Source organism: Euprymna scolopes, chromosome 38 (genome assembly GCF_053919585.1).
Source record: "Euprymna scolopes isolate OS-2025 chromosome 38, ASM5391958v1, whole genome shotgun sequence".
NCBI lineage: Eukaryota > Metazoa > Mollusca > Cephalopoda > Sepiida > Sepiolidae > Euprymna > Euprymna scolopes.
The window spans coordinates 55,902,281-55,927,089 of NC_136519.1; the positions used below are offsets into that span (position 1 = coordinate 55,902,281).

General features: G+C 28.1%; 1 protein-coding gene across 2 annotated transcripts in view; it reads right to left on the reverse strand.

Moving 5' to 3' along the window:
* Positions 1-1,311: 1,311 nt before the first annotated feature.
* Positions 1,312-24,809, reverse strand: part of LOC145263155 (uncharacterized) — a 29,120-nt gene continuing 5,622 nt past the window's right edge. Inside the window, exons 2-3 of one of the 2 annotated variants that reach the window (XM_080120154.1) lie at positions 11,965-12,221; positions 1,312-1,805 (exon numbers count right to left, since the gene is read on the reverse strand). In XM_080120154.1, the coding sequence (XP_079976280.1) occupies positions 1,408-1,805; positions 11,965-12,221 (655 nt within the window). In that variant the 3' untranslated portion in view covers positions 1,312-1,407. Of the gene's footprint in view, positions 1,806-11,964; positions 12,225-24,809 lie in introns of both variants that reach the window. The other variant, XM_080120153.1, reaches the window with a different exon arrangement.

Here is a 24,809-nt window from a genome sequence, read left to right on the forward strand (position 1 = left end):
AACTCCATAGATTATAATCATTTCAGATGACCAATTAAGTTTTAGTAAAAGAAGATTGAAAAAATGATTTGTCATCTTGCCAGTAGTGATGGGACGATTCCAATATGTTTTTTATTTTCAATATGATTGCTGATTCCAATTCTTTTATTGATGATGGTTACCTTCTGCATCTTGTCTGGTGCACTGCAGCATCTGCTTTATCTATACAGTTCAACGCTGGAATTAGCTCTCGATTACAGGCCTGGGCGGGTGATAAGGAAACCTAGGTTTGTCCACTTACCAGCATTGCGAACAAAATCTGACAGAAAGGCAAGCCAATATGGTTGGAGCCAGTGCAGCTGCAGGAGTTGCTGGAAAAGTGTTGTAATGCTTGGCTTATCGGGATTTTTGTCGGGGTTTACTCCCTTAGCCTTTGCTTTTCCCAAGGCGTCTACAGGGCAGTGTAGCTATTTGCCCATAGCTGGAAATTCTTTTGTAACCTCTAAATTACTGTAACACTCCATATAATATGTGTGAGCGTAAAAATACACGTGTGGGAGTGATTTATAGATTTTAAGATTTGAACGAAAATCACTCCCACTATAATTTTTATACTATGTTTGAGTATGTAGTATAGTTTTCAAGGTTGGGAGTGTTTATTCTGAAAGCCGTTCTTAACATGGGGAGGTTGGAGGTGTTTATACTATGCTGGGTTAGGTCATAAAAAAATACCAACTGCAGAATACTGGTTAAAATTATGGGGGTGGGTGATTCTGATTTAGGTCGGTCAATTTTAGTTTAAAATCAATATCGATAATTTTATTAATACCAGAATGGAAAATTAAATTTTAAATGATAAAAAAAAGCAAACCATTAAAAGAATTGTTTTTGGCATCAAAAAATATACACAAATTTTTCTGATTCTGATTCCGATTAATCATTCCAACACTACTATCTAGTTTTGTGTTTTTGTTTCATTTTTTCTCTGTAAATTTATTTGGAATATTAAATACTAAGCAGTTTGTATTAGACTTTTATAAGGGAAATGTTAATCTTTTTTTTTTTTTTTTTTACAAATCAAATTAAACTCTTTGTTGAAAGTGTTCTACTTTACATGTGGTTATAAAACTAAAATTATGAATGACTTTTCTTTTGCTTATCAATATCTGATTTCCAAACTGTAGTTCATATAATAAATAGCCCTATTCAATCAAAAAGTAGTTTATATTCAAATGACATTACCTCCTATCCAAATTAACTACCAGCCAGAGCCATCTAGCTTTAGAAAATCTAAACAGCTAATCTGCAAAGGGGAGATAATTCAATTAACAATTCTTATACACAACATTGAAGATGTTTTTATTTTATTTTACACAAATGAGTATATCAATCAAATATTCAAGTTTGACTCTATTTTAATAATGCTTTTTATTCATCTGGTTGATCAACGTGATGAGTTCTTGAGATTCCAGTACAAAACGTGTTGTTATACATTGGATTATTTTGCTCAATATGCTCCGCAAAGGTGCTCCTGCCATAAAGAAAGTTTGGAATGTGTCCATAGTTTGGTACGTCACAGGCATCAATTTTAAGATTAGCTGGAACATCTTTACGTAGTCGGAAAGCGGATGAGTCCAGAACATCGTGGTAGTAACCATATTCCCCTTTATGGATCAGATATGGGTCGTGGTAACATTTCACGTCAGGAGAGAGTGGCCAGCACGTAAACTCACGACATGGCAAGGTTGAGGCCTCTTTTTTGTAGCCAAAGATTTTCAACTCTGGATGCTTGCAAGGCAACAAACCAATGTTCCGGTAACGAATACCTTGAAAGAAAAAAGACAGAAAATGTAGTGCTGGATTAAACATGCAGAGAGGCCAATCACCCATTTTGGGGATAGGTCTCTAAAAGACAACTTTAGTGTTGACAACATGAAAAAGAAATAAAAATGATGTATTTATTTAAATGGTACATGTTCACCTATGAGCATCATTAAAACACTTTGATAAAATAAAAAATGTCATGCAATACTAAAACTCTAAGGACCTTGTATGGTTGCTTGACACAGTGATAGTATTACATAGTAGGGATCCTATGCCAGTAAGTAACCAGTGTATATTTTGACAAGGGTCACCTTTAATGCATAGCAGAATTGTACTTAGAAACAGGTAATGTGAAGTTGAAAGCCAAGGGGTAGAGGTCAAACGTGGTCGACGAAACAGTTGAATGATAAGAGAATATGACATGATGTTTTATTATCTGAACTTTACTGTGACAATGTGTTAACTTTCAGCATATCATTGTTGTTTATTGAAGAGCTTTCTTTTCCTTTCATTTGATGACTGTTTTGTTGTTATAAAATATTTTAAGAGATTGTTTTACAATCCATGCTGTATAGAATGGTGCTGCTAAGGTGATCTGAATATACAACCTTCTGATCTTAAGTTAGCCTCTATGTATCATTCTTTCATTTAAAATCTTTTCCCGCTAAAATTTTTAATCTGTTTAGTGGATTACACTTTGTAATTGTGTAAACATGCATTAAGCAGCATGTTTTGCACATCTGTGAGTATGAGAAATATCTTTAATTTGGAGTTTTTCACACAGAATTCAATTTCTTCACTCATGAAAATAATGTTCATTCAGATATGAAAGACCCTGCTGTAGTCATGACTCATTTTTTTCCCCCAAAATAATAGCTAGCAAAATACACAACCCCCCTAGAAATCAGTTTTTCTTTTATTTTCATAGACAAGGCTGGCCATTCAAGTTGTCTTTCTGGAGTGATATATGTATATTCTGATAGAGGGGTTAATTGACCCTCTGGGGGTCTGATAGTTTATTTTTCTGGGGTTAGTTTTTGTTGCCTCTCAGAAACAGGGTCTGTTTCTGTTGGGTTAAATTTGTATTTTAATTTGGGTATCGTAATCTTTGTGGTTACTTGTTTTCATCTGAAGTTGTACTTTAATTTGGAAAGAGAATGCATAGACTCACCATTTCCTGCTAAGAATTTGTTCAGAAGAAAACAGTGAAGAGCGAAAATCAGTTCCCTGTGTATATTATGTCAACTCATCAAACTGATTTTTTTCTTTGGCAATTTACAATTTTATTTTATTAACATATTTTTTATAATCGGAATGCTTTCTTTTTTACAAATACTCAAAGGTATATGTTTTTTTAATTGCATATTTAATCATGAAAATATGTTATTTTATAAAAATACTTAATAGTAAAAATATATTTTTAATAAATAACTTTTTTTACATACATCTATCTACTATTATATAAAAGTGACTTTGTGTGTGTGAGTTGCTCCTACATAAATTCCAAAACAGCTGAGCCTATCTTTTGTAAATTTCACACAAAACTAATTTATATGTCTGTCAGAAACTAATTTATATGTTTTGTACAGAAATTTATCTGATAAGTATCAAAAATCTTTCTTATAGATAAAAAAGAAAAATTTTTACAGAGGAATATTTTATGTTATACCGGTAAAGGGAAATAATCATTGTTGCCAATTTAGCAGTTTTCTCGCTAGATCTGGAGATTTTGTTTGCAATTTAGCGGGTAAAATTTTGATCTAACGGCTACTGGGTTTTTTCTAGAAAATCTGGAGATATCTGACACCATAAACCCGCAATTTAAGATTAAAAAAAAGAAAGAAAAGTGCTCAAAAGTACTTTAAAACATAAACTAAACTCATTCAAGTAGGTAGAAAAGTAACATTTATTGCTTTTCATAACGATTATTTATTGTCTGCTTGTTTTTATTTATGTTATTGTTTTTCTTTTTCTTCACCATTTTTTTCAGTTAACTATTCTTAAACTTGCTATAAAATTGTTTTTTCACAGTCCTTTTTATTGGGGGAGGGGGGTTTCCAGCCTCTAAAGATCAAAATACAATCTAAGCTTCCCCAACAGTACTGACGTGCAGAAGTTCAAGTGTAACGTGAACCGACACCTTGCTGCCCAAATCCCTACATAGTACCCCAGTAGTGTTGCCCCTGATAGTAGCCCCCTACACCAAAGTGGTAATTTGCCTTGTTTGGGGTGAAAATGTAATAAAAAAAAAAAATAAAATAAAAAAAAAAAAACACTACCCTTAATTTAAAAATATTTATTCAGTTGGTAAAAGTGTAGAAAAGTTAGCAATCAAAAATTATTTAAAAAAAAAAAAAAAGCAACAAATGCAAAAAAATTATATCAAACGCAGTAGAATTTAATTATCTACCAACATGCATACTTTTAATGTGCTAAAACTGAATATTTTTCCAAATTTCAAAATATGTTGTTCAAAGTGATTTTTACACATTGAATTAAAAAAAAATAAACAAATGGATGCTTATTGCTTAACGGGTGGGAAGGTTAAATTCTTGAAAATGATAGCAAAGTAAGACACAAGGTCAGTTTTTAATTTAGTGAAAACCCTGCTACCCTCAAAAAGAAGCATTGGGGATTGGGGCAACTTTTTTAATCCTCAATTTTAAAGGAGTTCTCCTTCATTGATCAAGAACAGAAAAGATAAAGTATAGTATCCACACAGATATTATACTTCAATTTTATTTGGAAAAATAAAAAAATAAACACATAAACTGAAAATAAAAATCTATTGTAAAATTGGCAAATATTTAAATCATAATTTTTCATTTTTAAAATATTTAGAGCTGACTAAAACATACTCCAATGTACATGATGGTGGCCAGGAAAAGTACTGCTCAATTTAATGTAAAGTTACACCCTTATTTCCAAGGCTTTTTACCAGTTTAGGATTCAAGACTGTTAAGCATTTTTTATTTGGCTATGGGAGATAAATTCTGCATGTTTTACTTTTTAAGATGATTTTGTGTGGTTTTTATGACACTGTGAGTCAGACTTAGGATTAGACAGACATTAAAGGTTAGTTATCTGTCCCCAAAAGTTAGAATGTCCTAGAAATGAGGGATCATTTTAATAAACATTTATGTGAAAAATGATCCCCTAATTTAAATTCTAAAATATTTTTTCGAAATGTCACATGTAATAGCCTAAAAAAGCAGAATCTTATTTTTGAAGTAAGATAGCTAAGAGTCCTTATGTGTTTTTAAATATAGGTACAATTGATTTTTTAAATTGATAAACTACATAATGTTTTCTCTTTATATATATTCTCAAAGATTTTCATCTTGTGCTATTTTTCCCATTTATACCTTTGTACCATTTTTACCTATCCTCCCAAGCCTTCCCTTCAGAATGGTTCTAAAATAAATCAATTCATGTATAAATGCGGTGCCTGCATTTTGCCGATTTCGTTTTTAATTTTATTTTGCAAATATTAATTTTTCTGATATCTGAGGACAATTTATTCGGCAATATTAAATATTTAGGTATGCCATTATTGTGATGTTTAGTTTGTAATATATTTCAATTTTATTATATTAAACACTGATTTTATGATTTGTTTCTTGCAAAACAAAATATACCCTTCTCTGAAAAACGGATAAAACTACCTGATAAAATGTGAAAAACTTCTTGAGAGCCAACCGCTTCAATAAAATATATATTGAGAAAACACAGAATATTTTGAATATCATGATATTTTTATGTAGGGTAGGAAGTTAAAATAGTGTGTGTATGTGGGGGGGGGGGTTAAATTAACGGTTTTTGATAATTTCAGATGCTAAAAGTTGAAAATCTAGCGATTTTCTGGAGATTTCTTTTCCCTGATCTAGTGTTTTTTTTTTTGTTTTTTTTTTTAATCTTAGTTGGCAACATTGGAAATAATAAAATTTTAGTAAATCAATTTTGGAAATCGAAAAATCCCATCTTAAAAATAGTCTTTCTCTCTTAGAGATAAAAAATAATTTTTATAGGGGAATATTTTACATTACAGTGGCCAAGGGAAATAATGAAATCTTAGCAAATTATTTCTTCTTTAAAAAAAAAAACAGATTTATTATTATCTAGAGATGTAGCTCAGTGGTAAAGCATTTGACTACAGATCATATGTTCAAGCCTGGGTGTACCTCACCATTTCATTTTAATTTATTTCTTTTTAATGTATTTAATTTACAATAAAAGAAAAAAGGCACCATTTAAAATCAATCATTTCTTCATTCGCATATTTTAAAACTAAACAATCAGAAGTGACTTTTTCAGGGCATTCATCATCAAGCCCAAATATCAGCTGATGTGATATTGTAAACAGACACAAACAAATTTTGATGAACGACATTATCATTATTATTTTTTATTTAAAAAAAATTTTTTTTGTGAATTAGTCCACCGGACAAATTATTCCTTGTAATATATAATATTCAATACAGGATTGCTTCTATAATAATACATATGCAATCTGCATAAATTAAAATATCATGTTTAAGTGTATTGTACGACTGGGCAATGCCAGGCGACCAGCTATTATTTAATAAATGTGTTTTTGCATAAAAATATGAATTTTGGGTATTTGTGCATTTTAACATCCTGGCAAATTTAGACAGATTTAGCAAGTTAAGAAACATAGGGAGAGGATTTTGTTAAATCTTTCCTTGCTGTGGACAGAACTCTCCTAAAATGAAAACAATTTTCCAGTCATGATAAAATGTCAAATTTTATATAAAATTTAGTATCCTTTTCTGTTTATAAATAATCAGATGTTTTTTACATACATATTCAATCATAGAAATCTTTTTTGTCCCAAAATATTTAATAGTGAAACTATTTTTTTATAAATAGAAATTAAAATAAAAATGTATCCAATAGAGATTGGAATATTTCTTTTTTGTTGTTTGTTTTTAATAATGAAAATATTTTTGTCAGGATTTGTAAGTACATGCATCAGTGACATTTTTATCACATTTGCTTATTGACGATGTCATAGCAAAGATATGTTGATAAAACATAGGTTAGCTGTTATAATTACTTCCTCAACAATTTTATCCATATTTCTTACTTATCACTGAGAAATTATTGAATCAGAAACATTTTCACAATGTTCTTAACTGATTCTTAGCTGGAAGTGGTAAGTCTCAAGCATTTCAAACTCAAGACTGATGAAAATGCGATTTTAAACTTAAGCATGGCATATCTGTGATAATGCTATTTCAAACTTAGAGTAATGCAGATCAATAAAAATGTAATTTTCAGATTAGCATGACAGATGCAAATCCAATTTCAAACAGAAGCGTGAAGAACCAACAAAGAAAGACCCACTTCTATGAAATCTATGTTTACAAAGAACTTGATGCTCTCAACAAAAACAAACTTTTATACATTTTCTCAAACAGTGCATAGTTGTTCTTTTTTTCTTTTCTTTTTTTACAAGGTGGTCACCACTTATCAAGGCCCGGAAGCCACTCAGGGATAAGGGTTATTGTAAGTACAGTACGTTAGTGTGGATATTTGAAGTGTCTACTTCAGGGGGCGGTTCATCAGGAATTTGTTTACGTTGGACTTGAAGATATCAAGTTGTAGTCAGGAGGGAAGCAGGCAGATGGAACAGAGAGTTGAACCCTTGAGGGACTCCAGCATTAATACTGCAGGCCTCTGATTTTTATCCATCAACCACTACTCTTATGAGCCTATCAGAGAGAAATGATTTAATGATAGAGAGAATATTTCCAGTTATACCGTAGCTAGAAATCTTGTGAAGTAGGCCTTTATGCCATACCTTGTCGAATGCCTTTGATATGTCAAGAGCAATTGCCTTGGAAAGGAAGCCTTTGTCAAGAGATTCACTAATCCTATAACTGTTAGCACATCTGTGGTAGATCTTGCAGAATGGAAACCATATTGCGTGTCACTAAGAAGATTATTTCTGCTGAGGTGGTTGACTATTTCTTTATTTAATATGGATTCCAGCAACTTACTCATGATACACAGGAGACTTATTGGTCTGTGCTGAGAGGGAAATGACATATCACCTGTTCTTAAATATAGGGCATACTGATGAGGTTTTACAGGGTGTTGGAAAGCACTTCTCCTTAAGGCAACGTTTAAACAGTTTCGTAAGTATGGGAGCAAGTTCTGGTTGAAGCTTTTTTAACACTATAATTGGGATGCTGTCAGGGCCAGTAACTTTACTGGAATCAAGGTTCTTAATTAGCTTGGCAACCTCATGCACAGATATTTGTATGTTACCTAGCGTGTTGTGTGTTATAGGAGTAAATATGGGAAGTTGATAGCCTTCCTCGCATAGGGTAGAATTAGCTGCAAAGTTCTTGGTAAATAGTTTGGCCTTGTCTGAAGATGACGAGATGACCTCTGATCCGTTGATAATGGTTGGGATAGATCACAAACTTCTGTTCAGGATCCTATTTGTTATTTGCCAAAACTGGTGGGAACCAAGCCGCTGGATTTAACAGACTGGGCATATAGCTCTCTTGCATTTTTTATTACTCTTTTACAGTGGTTGTTGGCGTTCCTGAAAGCAGCTTTAGTCTCAGTGCATCTATTACGTTGGTAGCTATGGAAAAAGTGATTTCTGTGCGCAATGGCAGCAGCACCTTCTGAGGAGAATCATGGCTGGCTGGTAGGTTTTTGTTGGAATTTTTTAGATGGTATGAATCGGTCTATGCCTACAATTAACCATTCGGTCAGGTCTGATACTATAGAGGACACATCCTTTTTAAACATGGAATGCAGAGGTAGATCAGATATAAATGTACGGAAGCTATCCCAGTCAGCCATGGAGTACCAGTATACAGTATGGTGGAGGGGTACGTCTGAGGACATTACATTTCATTTTTATCTAAACTGATACAACGGAGTGGTCGGAGGATCCTAGAGGAGAAAGAACGGAACATGAACATAGCTCAGGGGAAGTTGAGAGAAAAAGGTCTAGGAGGTTTGCATATTGACCTGTAGTATCGGGCACACGGGTGGGCTTGCGAACAATTTGAGTGAGGTCATAAGCAATGGAAAAATCATGACAGAACCTCCCCTCATCGTCCGTTTTATTTGAGTGGGTCAACCATGCCACGTTATGGACGTTGAAGTCACAACAGATGTGGATGTTAGTCGAAGGATGTGCAGACAGGATGTGGTCTATTTACTCAGATATGCTCTTAAAGATAGTAACTCCGCTGTTGTGGGGCCGATAGAGGGCAAATATAAATGCAGTGGTGTAAGCAAGTGCAATCCGGAAGCACATATAAGGTAAATTAGGATCTTTTCTAGAGATTTCCCTGCCACATGGGAAGCCATCTTTAATGTAGGCATATATTCCATGCCCATGGCGATCTTGGGGATCAGATTTAGATGTTAAATTAGAGTATCCGTTAATTATGAACTCATCTAGGGAAGTGGTTGGCCCTATTCCAGTTTTGCTTATAAAACTGTCTTGGTTTTCCCTTTCATGTTGTCGGTTAAACACCTGCGTTCATCATAAAATATGTTGCTTATAATAACTAACATTCCACAGCTCTCTAATGAATATTAATTCTTTAAATTGATTATTCTAAAACTTGTAACTCTTAATCTTACCAGATCTGAGCTACTTAACGTAATTTACCCTTGTACCTAACCTCCTGGGCAAAATTGTGAAAAGAAATTTCAAAGCATTAGTAATTTTTTGCCTTTCATTTACTATCAGTATTTAGCCTTTGTGTGCCAGTCCACCCAACAGGTGGAGCCCTCCTTGATGCACAGGTACTTTCTGCAGTGGATGCACCAGAACTTTGTCTTCACCTTCTTTTGGAGGTTGTTTTTATAAGATACTCCAGGATGTTGTCTGTTGTATCTCAGGTGTTTCTCCATACACACAGCACAGATGTGGTAAGATGAGGTGCCAAAGGGAATTTTACGGAAATGGTTGCCTGGCTTCAGGCGTTCAGAACAGGGTTCTTGTTGTCTTCTGCAAACGGCTGTAGAACAGTAGTTTCCTACCAGTTCCAGACAGTGTTTAAATGTATCTTGTAAAGTACATAGGTTTTCTGGCAACACCTTGTGTAAAAAGGCACAGCACATTGGAGTTGAAGCAAGCCCATATGAAGAATTTCATGAAGAGGCATCAGGGCCAGTGGTAGCTACCTGACAACACAAAAACACATGGTCAGAATAATACTAGCTTAGCAGAAACTCGGTATATAGCATTTTCAGAAATTACCGGGTTATAAGTAACTCAATCTGGTAGGGTTAATAAAAGAAATGATTGTATCAGGGTTTTTTTTTTTTTCATGGTTCAAAAATCAAAGCATTGGATCTTGCAACAAAAGCTGTAGCCATGTTTCAAATGTTATTTCACACAAGTTTAACAATATTAAAAGAATTAACACAATACCATCCCTTAAAATGGCAAATCTTACAAATTTCTTTCTGTCGAAAAACAATGAATCACTGGCTGGTTAATGAATTCTGCAAGGTTTAAGTGCCTGCAAAATTCCAAGTTTCTTCTTTTGCTGTGAACGCTAGAAAATACAACTGCTGCTGCTGCACTGAAAACACAGCAAGACACATGCAGTGATTCATATCAGTGCTAGCATCACAGAAAGGCAAGAATTTCAAGAATTCCTGTTTTTACAACCCAGCGAAATGACTGCAGAGAATTAAAGACTGTTATAAGGATGAATCTCTTGAGATAAGTTCCTGCAAATACCAGTTATTTGCGAGATACATTTCTTCTCTTACTTTTCTTTCTTTTCCTCCTTTGAAATACAAGTTTTTTTTTCAACTGGGTTGTATTTCTTTTCTCTAACTGGCATCACAATATATTTTATACCTAATGCCTAATTGAGAAAATCCCAATAATATTAATCAGAAAAGAAATTGTACATTGGCACAGTCTGATATAAAAGACTTTTACTCATTCATCAAAGAGTATATACAATATATCATAGTGAAATTCTCTTAGCAATATATAATACTAGCAGGCCACCCGGCATTGCCCAGTCATAAAATATGCATAAATATTATATTTTTTCTAAACATTTAATTTCTTGTAAGTAAAAAAAAATATTCAAGCTGAGATCGAAACCAAAACCTAAAGATAGTGAGCCAAATACGATAACCATGAAGCCAGCGTGACACGTTCTTTAAAAAAGGCTTTAAAAATCTATTTATTATGAACATACGCAATTTGTCATGAGAACGATTCACGCATGCACAGTTGTGAAACAACAAACAAGTAAAAAAAATCGCCCCCCCCCACGTACCAATTTTTTAATTTTGACCCCTTTGCAGCCCTTTTTGTCTCGATGAAAACTGATTAAAAAGTTTTTCACATGTCTGAATATACTATATACCAAATTTCAAGCCTGTAATGGTGGAAATGGGGTAAAAATAGATTATTTAGGGAAGGGGTAACAAAAACTTGTTTACATTGGACTTGAACATAACCATATTGTAGTCAGCTGGAAAACAGGCCCGTGGAACAGTTCTAGGAAATGTTCATGAAATTTGTGTTTAGATTTGGGTAAAGATAAAGAGTGGGAGAAATTATTGATAGTGGTTGTAGCTAGACGAGTGTATATATATATTTGTATGTACAGGATTAACTCATAAACTAATTGACTGATCATTGTGAATTTCAGAACACAGCTTCTAGGTGTAAGGTATCAAAATGTGGGCTGTATTTAATTTAATTTATGCAAAGGAGGTAAAAAAAGTAGTAGCTGCCATAAAAATTCACAAACTTCCAATTTCTGTAAAATTTTTGGCTAACAAAAAAAAAAATCTATTTTTCAAAGCATTTTTTTTTAGATATGCCCATAGATTTCTATAAGTATGTCTGTCAGTTTGTCTGCATGTACTATATGCTTAAGTTTGTAATAGCATTTTCATCAACCCATCACATTTTAGTTTGAAATAGCAGTGTCTTTGGCATGTATCATTTTCATTGGTCTGTCATGCTTAAGTTTGAAATAATAAAATTGAATAGATGCATCTTAACAATATCCATTTGTGCTTGTTTTTGTTGAAATACAAATTTAAATTGAGAAAGGATTGGCTAAAATGTTTGTCCGCCCGAGGCAATCAAGAAGAAAATATCTTAATTTTGTTGGTACTTACCTGAAGGTGTGTCTACTGATCTTATGAAATCAACATATTCGGTCTCTGACTGCAAATCCTTGGCATCTCTTTTGGCTAACAATGGGAGGCACCGGTAATTATGGTAAGCAATCCATCGCCTCTCGGATGGTATATAGTGAGCAGGCCCTCGCCACACATGAGATTTCCAGTCACCTGATAAGATGTCATTTTTTGGCATGACATATTCAGGGACTCGGGCTCCAGCGGGTGTCACGCCTGTTGTAGAATGCAACATCCTGCTGGACAAACATAGATTTGAAAAAAGAAAAAGAAAACTGCTTGTTATGCTGTTTTTGTAACAAATTATTTGACCCCACTCCCCTGAAGGTCAGCCTTCAACATCAGGAAATTCAGTTTAGTAGACAGGGGCACCCATCCTTGTACCACAAATAGAATTTGAAGAATTTATACAAAAACTTTAATACAATATGACATGTTTGTTTTCATCACCAATCGAAAGTGTTCAGAATTCCAAATATCTAGAAAAATTCAACAACTCTCATTATGAATACACATATTGGCCAATATACACATATTAGATATCTTGAAAAAATCTGGAAAGTTGCGATCAAGAATGAGAAAAAGTTTTTAAGGCATCGGACCAAACACTTGGGCACTAAATATTGCACAATCTATGAAGCTTGAATTCTTCACTGAAATGCTACACATCATCTTCAAGATCAAATTGTGGTGAAACCATCTAACAAAGTGCTGTATGGTTGCCTCTCATGCATATTTGCAGCTGTTCAACACTGTCATTTTGACACTAGTTGAACATGTATCCCAACACAATGTACATACTGGAAAAATGTTCCTGTGGTTTTCAGAGATCAAGCAATGAGCTGGAAGGACTCATGTTCCAATCAAGACTCTTCTGAATAATGACACTGGCCATTCCATATTGGAGCTTCCGGCCACAATGAGTGAGCAAACATCATGGTGCATAAACTTTGTAAAAGTCAAACAGACTATTGTTTAAAATTATGACCGACTGATTAAACTATTGTTTAAAATTTATGACCGACTGATTGAACTAGTGTTTAAAATTTATAACCGACTGATTGAACTATTGCTTAAAAATTATGACCGACTGATTGAACTATTGTTTAAAATTTATGACCGACTGATTGAACTGTTGCTTAAAAATTATGACAGACTGATTCTAACCATTCCAGTATTATGTCTTTATTTGATGTTATGTTATTAGTGCTAGATTTTGTTTAATGGTACAATATGTCTATTATGGTAATAAAACGTTGTTAGTGCTATATCCTTATTTAATATTATGCCTTTTTTCATGGTAATAACACATTCGTGTTTATGTAATATCATGTCGATTATCATAATAAAAAACGTTACTAGTGTTATGGCATTGTTTAATGTTATGTCTATCATGTTAACAAGGCTTCATTAGTGTTATGTATGTGTTTAATGTTATGTATGTTATCACAGTAACAAAACGTTATTAGTGTTATATCATTTAATGTTATTTCTATTATCATGGTAAGAAACTTTAATATGTGTATTATCATAATAACAAATGTGATTAGTGTTGTTTACTTCTTTACTATTACTCCTGCTGACAAAACATTGCTAGTGTTAGTAACAGTGTTTTGTCACCATGATATAAAACATAACACTAATCCTGTTTCGGTTACCATGATAATAGACATAGCATTAAACTACGACATAACACTAATAAAGCCTTGTTAGCATGATAACAGGAATAACCTTAAACAAAGATATAACACTGATGACGTTTTGCTACCATAATAACAAACATAATGAAACATAACAAAAAGGCAACAACATAATACTAATAATCTTTTGTAAGCATGATAGCAGACATAGCATTAAACAAAGACATAACAAAGCATCATTAATGTTGTCTTCATTTAATGTTATGTTTATGATAGCAAAACTTCATTAGTGTTATAGCATTAGTTTTCATCGAATATGATTATGTTTTTTACATTATACTATTCTGGTTGCCGCCATATCAGAACTTTATATCCACTACTAATAGATTAATAGAATTCAATAACAGTTTATTTATTAATAAATTACTTAAGGTCAATTTAAACGTTAAAAATAATAATTAAATTGATCTTTGCTAATATATTGTTTAAAAGTTTTGTCATCGTCAAGAATATGTTTCTAATATTTTGAAACACAATTTAGAAAAGAACAATATTTTTTCTTCATTTTGATTTCAACGTTGCAGGATGACGTCATTCTTAGTGGACACGATTTATTGATTAAAGGTTATTCAATGTGGCCAAAACCAGTTCTGAAACAAATCTGATTTATCGATTTATCAAACCAGGAACTAAAAGCGATAAAAGTGATGCATATTCATTCATTATACAAATACATTTCAGTGTTTTTTTTTTGTTATTTTGTGCATTAAAAATAAATTCTTTTTAGATGTGAGGTCACATTTTTTTGAGCATACTTGAAATAGTATTGTCAGTGCTAAGCGTGCAAATTAAATTGACACATTATAAGATTAACCATTCTTGTTTTTCTTTTTTCAAAAAGTTACACAAACATGGTAGTGCAAATACAATGATGTTCGTGGCAAATAAAAACTGGTTTTCCATCCTATTCATTCCAGTTCAAGCAGACCAGTTTTTGTAGTACATTCTTAATGAATTATTCAGCCTATGGTTTTCATTTTATTTATATTTTTAAGGCTATTATCTTATCTCACCCATTTTCTATCTGTTTTCTCTGTATCTGTAAGCATACATATATATGTTTAGACAATATGAGCTTTAAAGGCAGGCTTAGATTTGTTAACCCTAACCCAACTATAAGAGCTCATCTTATAGACTGTTAAAACGTTTCTCCAATATTATTTGTAACAACGAGAACAATAGTCACATAAAAAGAAAACAAAACCTCTTTTATAAACAAATAGAGTATTTATTTCTGTTACCTGTTGGGCGTAGGTTGGAGAAAATTGGACAATGTCGAAGGGAAAAACGAAATTAAACAAGAAATTTCTTTGGCTGCTGAAAGTCTATGCGTATTGAACAGTCTATCTTCAGGTGAAGGTAGTTGGTGCTCAGCGGTTCAGTTGACATAGGTAGGAAAGAAAGGGGACTCCTTCCTTCATTGCTTCCACTAAACTCTCTAACTACTGTCCACGATTCCAAAATGGGTTGAAGTAGTTCTTCAAGTGTCAGTTGAAATTAATGACTCCTGGAGGCTGATTGGATATCATGTGACCCATCCATCTAATAGGGGCCGCTCTCAGAGCAAAAATAAATGTTACTATTTATGACTGCCATATAATCATGATGGCCAGCTTACAACTAACTAACTATAACGCTTAATAATTTTTAACAGATAAAGAAAGGAGGAGGGATTTTTATGTAAGTTTAATGTAAACTTCTACTCTCTGGTTTTAATATTTCCTGAGGATTTCTTAATCACCCTCTAAATTTTTATTTAATACTTTTAGATGAGAGAGGGCATGTTGTAAACGTATATCAAATATTTTTTTTAAGATAAACTCAAATTTTCAGGTGAATTGAATAGCAAAATTAAAAAACTGAAAAATAGAAAAATTAATGCAGCAAAGATTCTATACTCGTTTAAAAAGAAAAAAAAAGTACTGCAACTTGAGTTTGTAGCATTACCAGTTGAACACTTGCTATGAAAACATAAAGCAGAGATAGACATTACACATTTACACATACACTCACCAGGGAGCATTTCAGACTTAGCATCTGTTTTTTTTTTTTACTTTTTTTAACATACATTATTGTTTTTGTGCTGTTACTTTGATTCATCTGTGTAAATGCTTCCATTTGAACATGTAAATAGGGAACTGGTGCTACCCAAGCATTAGCTAAACTTTATACAATTATTCAATACTTTTTGCAGTTTCATATATACATATATATATATATATATATATATATATATATATATATATATATATATATATATATATATATACTAAATGCCCTGTAGGAGAATGTGTCTCCAAAAATAACCTGTGTATCAGTATGACTAGAACCAGTATCTCTCACTGACTAACATGCCACCTATGTTCCCCAAATAGCTCCATTTACCAACACCTTACAGTACATGACATCACCAAAACTGAATTTAGGAATATAATAATTAAAAAAACCGCCATTTTAGCCATTTCACACTGTGATCTGCACCTCCCAATTATTAAAGCCCTAGTCATCTGTATGAAAAAACCGACCATCAATCAGGCTCAATATGAATGGGAAAGCACGCTTAAGTGCTTTTAAAGATTTTAGACGATTGCGATTGTCTCTTCAATAAAATTCACCAATGCAATTTTTAATTCATCACTGAAGACAACTCATGGAAGTTGAAAACGTTTGCAACTATGGCAAATTTCTTTTTACACTCAAACAGAACATTCGAACCTTATCCCACTAAAAAGAAGAAAATGCATTACAAAAAAAACACAGGAAGTATCCCTGCTCTTTAATGGAACATGCATTAGAGAAAAAAATGCTGCCCAAATATACTAATACATATATATATATTAGTATATATATATATATATTAGTATATATATATACATATATATTAGTATATATATATATATACATATATATTAGTATATATATATATACATATATATATATATATTAGTATATATATATATACATATATATATATATATTAGTATATATATATATTAGTATATATACATATATATTAGTATATATATATATATACATATATATTAGTATATATATATATACATATATATTAGTATATATATATATACATATATATATATATATTAGTATATATATATTAGTATATATATATATATTAGTATATATATATATATTAGTATATATATATATTAGTATATATATATATATATATATTAGTATATATATATATTAGTATATATATATATATATATTAGTATATATATATATTAGTATATATATATATATTAGTATATATATATATTAGTATATATATATATATGCTAGTATATATATATATATATATTAGTATATATATATATATTAGTATATATATATATTAGTATATATATATATATGCTAGTATATATATATATATATATATTAGTATATATATATATTAGTATATATATATTAGTATATATATTAGTACATATATATATATTAGTATATATATATATATTAGTATATATATATATTAGTATATATATATATATTAGTATTAGTATTAGTATATATATATATATATATTAGTATATATATACATTAGTATTAGTATATATATATATTAGTATATATATATATTAGTATATATATATATATATATATATATTAGTATATATATATATATTAGTATATATATATTAGTATATATATATATTAGTATATATATATATATTAGTATATATATATATATATTAGTATATATATATATATATATATTAGTATATATATATATTAGTATATATATATATATATATATATATTAGTATATATATATATATATATTAGTATATATATATATATATATTAGTATATATATATATATATTAGTATATATATATATATTAGTATATATATTAGTATATATATATATATATATATATTAGTATATATATATATATATATTAGTATATATATATATATATTAGTATATATATATATATATATATTAGTATATATATATATTAGTATATATATATATATATTAGTATATATATATATTAGTATATATATATATATATTAGTATATATATATATATATATTAGTATATATATATTAGTATATATATATATTTTAGTATATATATATATTAGTATATATATATATATATATATATATATTAGTATATATATATATATTAGTATATATATATATATATATTAGTATATATATATATATATTAGTATATATATATATATATATATTAGTATATATATATATATATATATTAGTATATATATATATATATTAGTATATATATATATTAGTATATATATATATATATTAGTATATATATATATTAGTATATATATATATATATTAGTATATATATATATATATATTAGTATATATATATATATATATTAGTATATATATATATATATATATTAGTATATATATATATATTAGTATATATATATATATATATTAGTATATATATATATATATATTAGTATATATATATATATATATATATTAGTATATATATATATATTAGTATATATATATATATATATTAGTATATATATATATATATATATATATATTAGTATATATATATATATTAGTATATATATATATATATATTAGTATATATATATATATTAGTATATATATATATATATATATATATATATATATATATTAGTATATATATATATATATTAGTATATATATATATATTAGTATATATATATATATATTAGTATATATATATATATTAGTATATATATATATATTAGTATATATATATATATATATTAGTATATATATATATATTAGTATATATATATATATATATTAGTATATATATATATATATATATAATTTAAAGGAGATTAGAATAATAGTCTAAAGAGCTAAGTGTATTTTAATGTAATAGTGAAATTACTAGTTTAATTAAAATACAGGAAATGCTCGTTGTAATTTAGATATATAATAAGCTCGATAGTTAAATGTCCTAGAGCTAATTCAATATTAAGTAATGTGATTTATAATTTAAAAGTTTTAAAATTTAACAATCAAAATTTAATTAAATTAAAAATCAGTTTCATAAGAAGGAACAACAACAAAGTCAATTATCTGTACGATCGTTTCGGAAATCCGTGCTTTTTATTTGTGGTATACATGAAGTCACGTAGAAAAAAAGAAAAACCAAAAGGTAATTATATATCTATATATTTTTAAATCAAATTTATTATGTAAATTCAAAAATATATATATTTTTTCTACTCATTTCTATCTCTAACCTATACAAATTTTCTTATTAATTTTCTTATAAATTTTATATCCAAACCTTTTACTTCAATTTTTCAGATTCATCTGCCTTACTTTTAATGCTAGGTTTATTTTTGGTGTCTTTTCAATTCAATAGAAATCCTCCTAAATTTGCTGATGAGGAGACCGTGCTTACCAAAAAAACTATGTATAATTATTCTACGTGACTTCATGTATACCACAAATAAAAAGCACGGATTTCCGAAACGATCGTACAGATAATTGACTTTGTTGTTGTTCCTTCTTATGAAACTGATTTTTAATTTAATTAAATTTTGATTGTTAAATTTAAAAAATTTTAAAACTTTTAAATTATAAATCACATTACTTAATATATATATATATATATATATATATTAGTATATATATATATATATATTAGTATATATATATATATATTAGTATATATATATATATATTAGTATATATATATATATATATATTAGTATATATATATATATATATATTAGTATATATATATATATATATATTAGTATATATATATATATATATATTAGTATATATATATATATATATATTAGTATATATATATATATATTAGTATATATATATATATTAGTATATATATATATATATATATTAGTATATATATATATATATATTAGTATATATATATATATATATTAGTATATATATATATATATTAGTATATATATATATATATTAGTATATATATATATATTAGTATATATATATATATTAGTATATATATATATTTATATATATATATATATTAGTATATATATATATATTAGTATATATATATTAGTATATATATATATATATTAGTATATATATATATTAGTATATATATATATATATATATTAGTATATATATATATATATTAGTATATATATATATATTAGTATATATATATATATATATTAGTATATATATATATATTAGTATATATATATATATATTAGTATATATATATATATTAGTATATATATATATATTAGTATATATATATATATAGTAGTATATATATATTAGTATATATATGTATATTAGTATATATATATATATTAGTATATATATATATATATATTAGTATATATATATATTAGTATATATATATTAGTATATATATATATATATATATTAGTATATATATATATATATATATATTAGTATATATATATATATATATTAGTATATATATATATATATTAGTATATATATATATATTAGTATATATATATATATTAGTATATAAATATATATATTAGTATATATATATATTAGTATATATATATATATATTAGTGTATATATATATATATTAGTATATATATATATATATTAGTATATATATATATATTAGTATATATATATATATTAGTATATATATATATATATTAGTATATATATATATATATATATATATATTAGTATATATATAAGTATATATATATATATTAGTATATATATATATATATATTAGTATATATATATATATATTAGTATATATATATTAGTATATATATATATTAGTATATATATATATTAGTATATATATATATATATTAGTATATATTTATATATTAGTATATATATATATTAGTATATATATATATATATATATATATTAGTATATATATATATATATATATATATATATATTAGTATATATATATATATATATATATATATATATATATATATATATTAGTATATATATATGTGAGGTTATCTTCCAGAGATAAGGTAACCAGTGAAATATAACAAGATTAATACAAGAGTGCTCAATACCAAAGTAGAGTAAGGTATACTTTCAATTTGTTTTTACATAAGTAATAATGTGTTGCTACACAGTCATGAGCATGTTTTAGGCCGCTGGTTTTTAGTAACTAGAGATCTTCAGGCAATCCAGTTTATATGAAGTTAGTAACTTTGCTTTCATACAAGCTGGATTGTCTAATGAGATCTTTAGTTACTAAAAACTAGCTGACTGAAACATGCTCATGACTGTGTAGAAACACATTACAGCTTATGTAAAAACAAATTGAAAAAATATATATATTCTTTCCGTCATAGGTACCTACATCATACAGACTTTTCTTTTTTTAATGTAGGGAAAATTGTAGACAAGGACCCATTAATTGATAAAAATTTGAGATTAATTTTGTACGTGTGTGTTACTTGTCTTTTTGTAACTTACATATTTTTTTGTTAATAAAGTATTTATTTGAATAAAAAATAATAAAACCTTTTGTAACTTACATATTTTTTTGTTGATCAAGTATTTATTTAAATAAAAAATAATAAATTTTTTTGTAACTTACATATTTTTTTATTAACTGTTAATCAAGTATTTATTGAAATAAAAAATAATAAAACTTTTTGTAACTTACATATATTTTTATTAACTGTTACTCAAGTATTTATTGAAATAAAAAATAATAAAACCTTTTGTAACTTACATATTTTTTTGTTGATCAAGTATTTATTGAAATAAAAAATAATAAAACTTTTTGTAACTTACATATTTTTTTATTAACTGTTAATCAAGTATTTATTTAAATAAAAAATAATAAAACTTTTTGTAACTTACATATTTTTTTATTAACTGTTAATCAAGTATTTATTGAAATAAAAATAATAAAACTTTTTGTAACTTACATATTTTTTTATTAACTGTTAATCAAGTATTTATTGAAATAAAAAATAATAAAACTTTTTGTAACTTACATATTTTTTTATTAACTGTTAATCAAATATTTATTGAAATAAAAAATAATAAAACCTTTTGTAACTTACATATTTTTTTATTGACTGTTAATCAAGTATTTATTGAAATAAAAAATAATAAAACTTTTTGTAACTTACATATTTTTTTATTAACTGTTAATCAAGTATTTATTGAAATAAAAATAATAAAACTTTTTGTAACTTACATATATTTTTATTAACTGTTAATCAAGTATTTATTGAAATAAAAAATAATAAAACTTTTTGTAACTTACATATTTTTTTATTAACTGTTAATCAAGTATTTATTGAAATAAAAAATAATAAAACCTTTTGTAACTTACATATTTTTTTATTAACTGTTAATCAAGTATTTATTGAAATAAAAAATAATAAAACCTTTTGTAACTTACATATTTTTTTATTAACTGTTAATCAAGTATTTATTGAAATAAAAAATAATAAAACTTTTTGTAACTTACATATTTTTTTATTAACTGTTAATCAAGTATTTATTGAAATAAAAATAATAAAACTTTTTGTAACTTACATATTTTTTTATTAACTGTTAATCAAGTATTTATTGAAATAAAAATGATAAAACTTTTTGTAACTTACATATTTTTTTATTAACTGTTAATCAAGTATTTATTGAAATAAAAAATAATAAAACTTTTTGTAACTTACATATTTTTTTATTAACTGTTAATCAAGTATTTATTGAAATAAAAAATAATAAAACGGGGTAAACCTTTACAAATCTTATTTTAAAATAATTTAAATTAAATCTATCAGAGTGCATTTCAGTTTCTTTTTAACCGCATCAGTTATAAATTATACAAACAAAGTAGTGCAAATACAATGATGCTGGTGGCAAACAAAAACTGATTTTCTATCCTAATCATTCGAGTTAGAAGTAGACCAGTTTTTGATAGCTGAGAAAAAAATTGCATTACTTCACGACCCTTCAAAATTTGAAAATCATTTTGAAGCCTTTAAATTGTCTATTAGTTAGTATTGTTTTCACTAGTTACCATGTTTGTTTTCGATGCACAAAAAATTGAATGCATGCATGAAAACAAACATGGCGACCAGTGAAAACTATGGAATACATTGGATAATATTGTTGCCCTTTGATTAATAAATGAAAATTCCTTTATATAAGAAGGGTGTGCATGTTCTCTTGAGTGGTTCCAATATGAGGGATCAATTTACTAGAACGTAGTATTAGAAACTGAGCACCCCATTACAAATACTGAATTTTTATTTTAAAAAAAATTTTTTTTTAATATTGTAGTGTCCAATCTGTTGAAATAAAAGACAAAAGAAAATACATGGAGTGTGGGGTCATGCAGTTTATAAGTTCTTTTTTTACAAAGAAGTCATCACTTATCAAAGCTTAGGGGCCACTCAAGGATAAGGGTTAATGAGTGTACAGTAGTCAATGGGACATATTGTAGTAATCATTAGTAGTGTAAATTTGGTAAATTGGATTACTCAAGGGGTCGGCTCATCAAGAATTTTATGTTGGACTTAAAGACGGCCATATTGTAGTCAGCGGGAAAGCAGGGAAACGGAAGAGAGTTCCGCAGGCATGCAGCTCTAAGAAAAAGTTTTGTTCATGGAATCTATGTTTAGGTTTAGGCACAGATAAAAAGTGGGGGAAATTATTGGTAGTGGCTTCAGCTGTATGAGTGTTTTTCATAAATATTGGGAGGGGGGACCATAGATTGGAGCTCAGTTGAACACTTGCTATGAAAATAATGATAAAGCAGAGATAGACTCGCAACGTCTCTTCTGTGAGAAGAGATTGCAGGGAAGAGAAAAGGGCATTCTCTAGTAGGCTATGAAGTCTATTTTTAACTCTGTCAAGCCAGGTGCTCCTAGCAGATCCTGCCCAGATGTGGCAACAGTACTCCATCCTTGGACGTACTTGGCTCTTATACAGGTAGAGAATTGCATCAGCAGTGAGATATTTACTGGAGCAGTAAAATGGTCCCACCATTTTTCCAGCGACCTTGGCAACGGATTTGATGTTCCATTTCAGATCAGGAGTAAAGGTCAGGCCCAGAAGCTTGTCAAAACATGGAGTCTCCCCAAGACAAGAGCCATTCATTTCAATTGATGGCAGATGGGAATCAGCGTTGATAATGTAAAGATAGAAGCTTGATTTTAGATGCATTAAAATTAACCAGTCACTTCTTTCCCCATTGCACCATATGCTCAAGATCAGAGCAGAGAGAATCAGAGATAACTTGGTCATTTACGGCCTTTGAAGTGTTGTCATAGATTGTAGTGTCGTCAGCATAAATGTCTGCGAATGATCTTAGGATGTGATTTGGGAGATCATTGATGTAGATCAGGAGAGAGTTGGGCTATTTAATTTAATCCTATATTTATGTTCTATCCTTATACCTTCCCCTCCAAAAATTAAATTATACATGAGGGCAAAGAAAAATAATAGGGGAGATTTGAATCTCCTATCCTTAAAAAAAGTGAGAAATGCACCTTACCCATAATATAAAAAGAAATATAACTTCCCTTGTGTGGATATGACTCTACAATGGCGAATTTCTTCCTTCCCCCTCCCCCCCAAAAATGTTAAACTTGATTTGTCAGTCATGGTTTTGTGCACGTGCACATAATTTCTCAGGGTTGCATTTACATGCGCGAACGCGCGATCACGCATTCCAAGATAGCCACCAGCAATAGCATAAGAATTTACATTGCTTAATATCAGGAAAACTACTTTTTTGGGGAAAATTTAAATGCGATATTCGTTTTCAGCATACCCGAAAATCTACAAAAGTCGTCATTTTAAAGGAAATGTTAAGGTGGAAACTAAGTTAAAACTGACCAAAAAATTAATTATTTTTAGTGTGCAATCATTTACGTCGGTTTGAACCCGTCTAAATTAAAATGTTGTGTATAATCGTTTGGCACAAGAGAAAGAAGACTCACGGTCACGATGTCGGAATAGAAAGGTGTGAGCAAAAATATTCGGTGCTTATTAAGATAGCGTCGACAGATTTTTAAAAATATGTGGTTTGAAGCAAAAACTACACTACTTACTTGTCATGTCGAAAATAGGAATATATCCCCAAATCACGAAA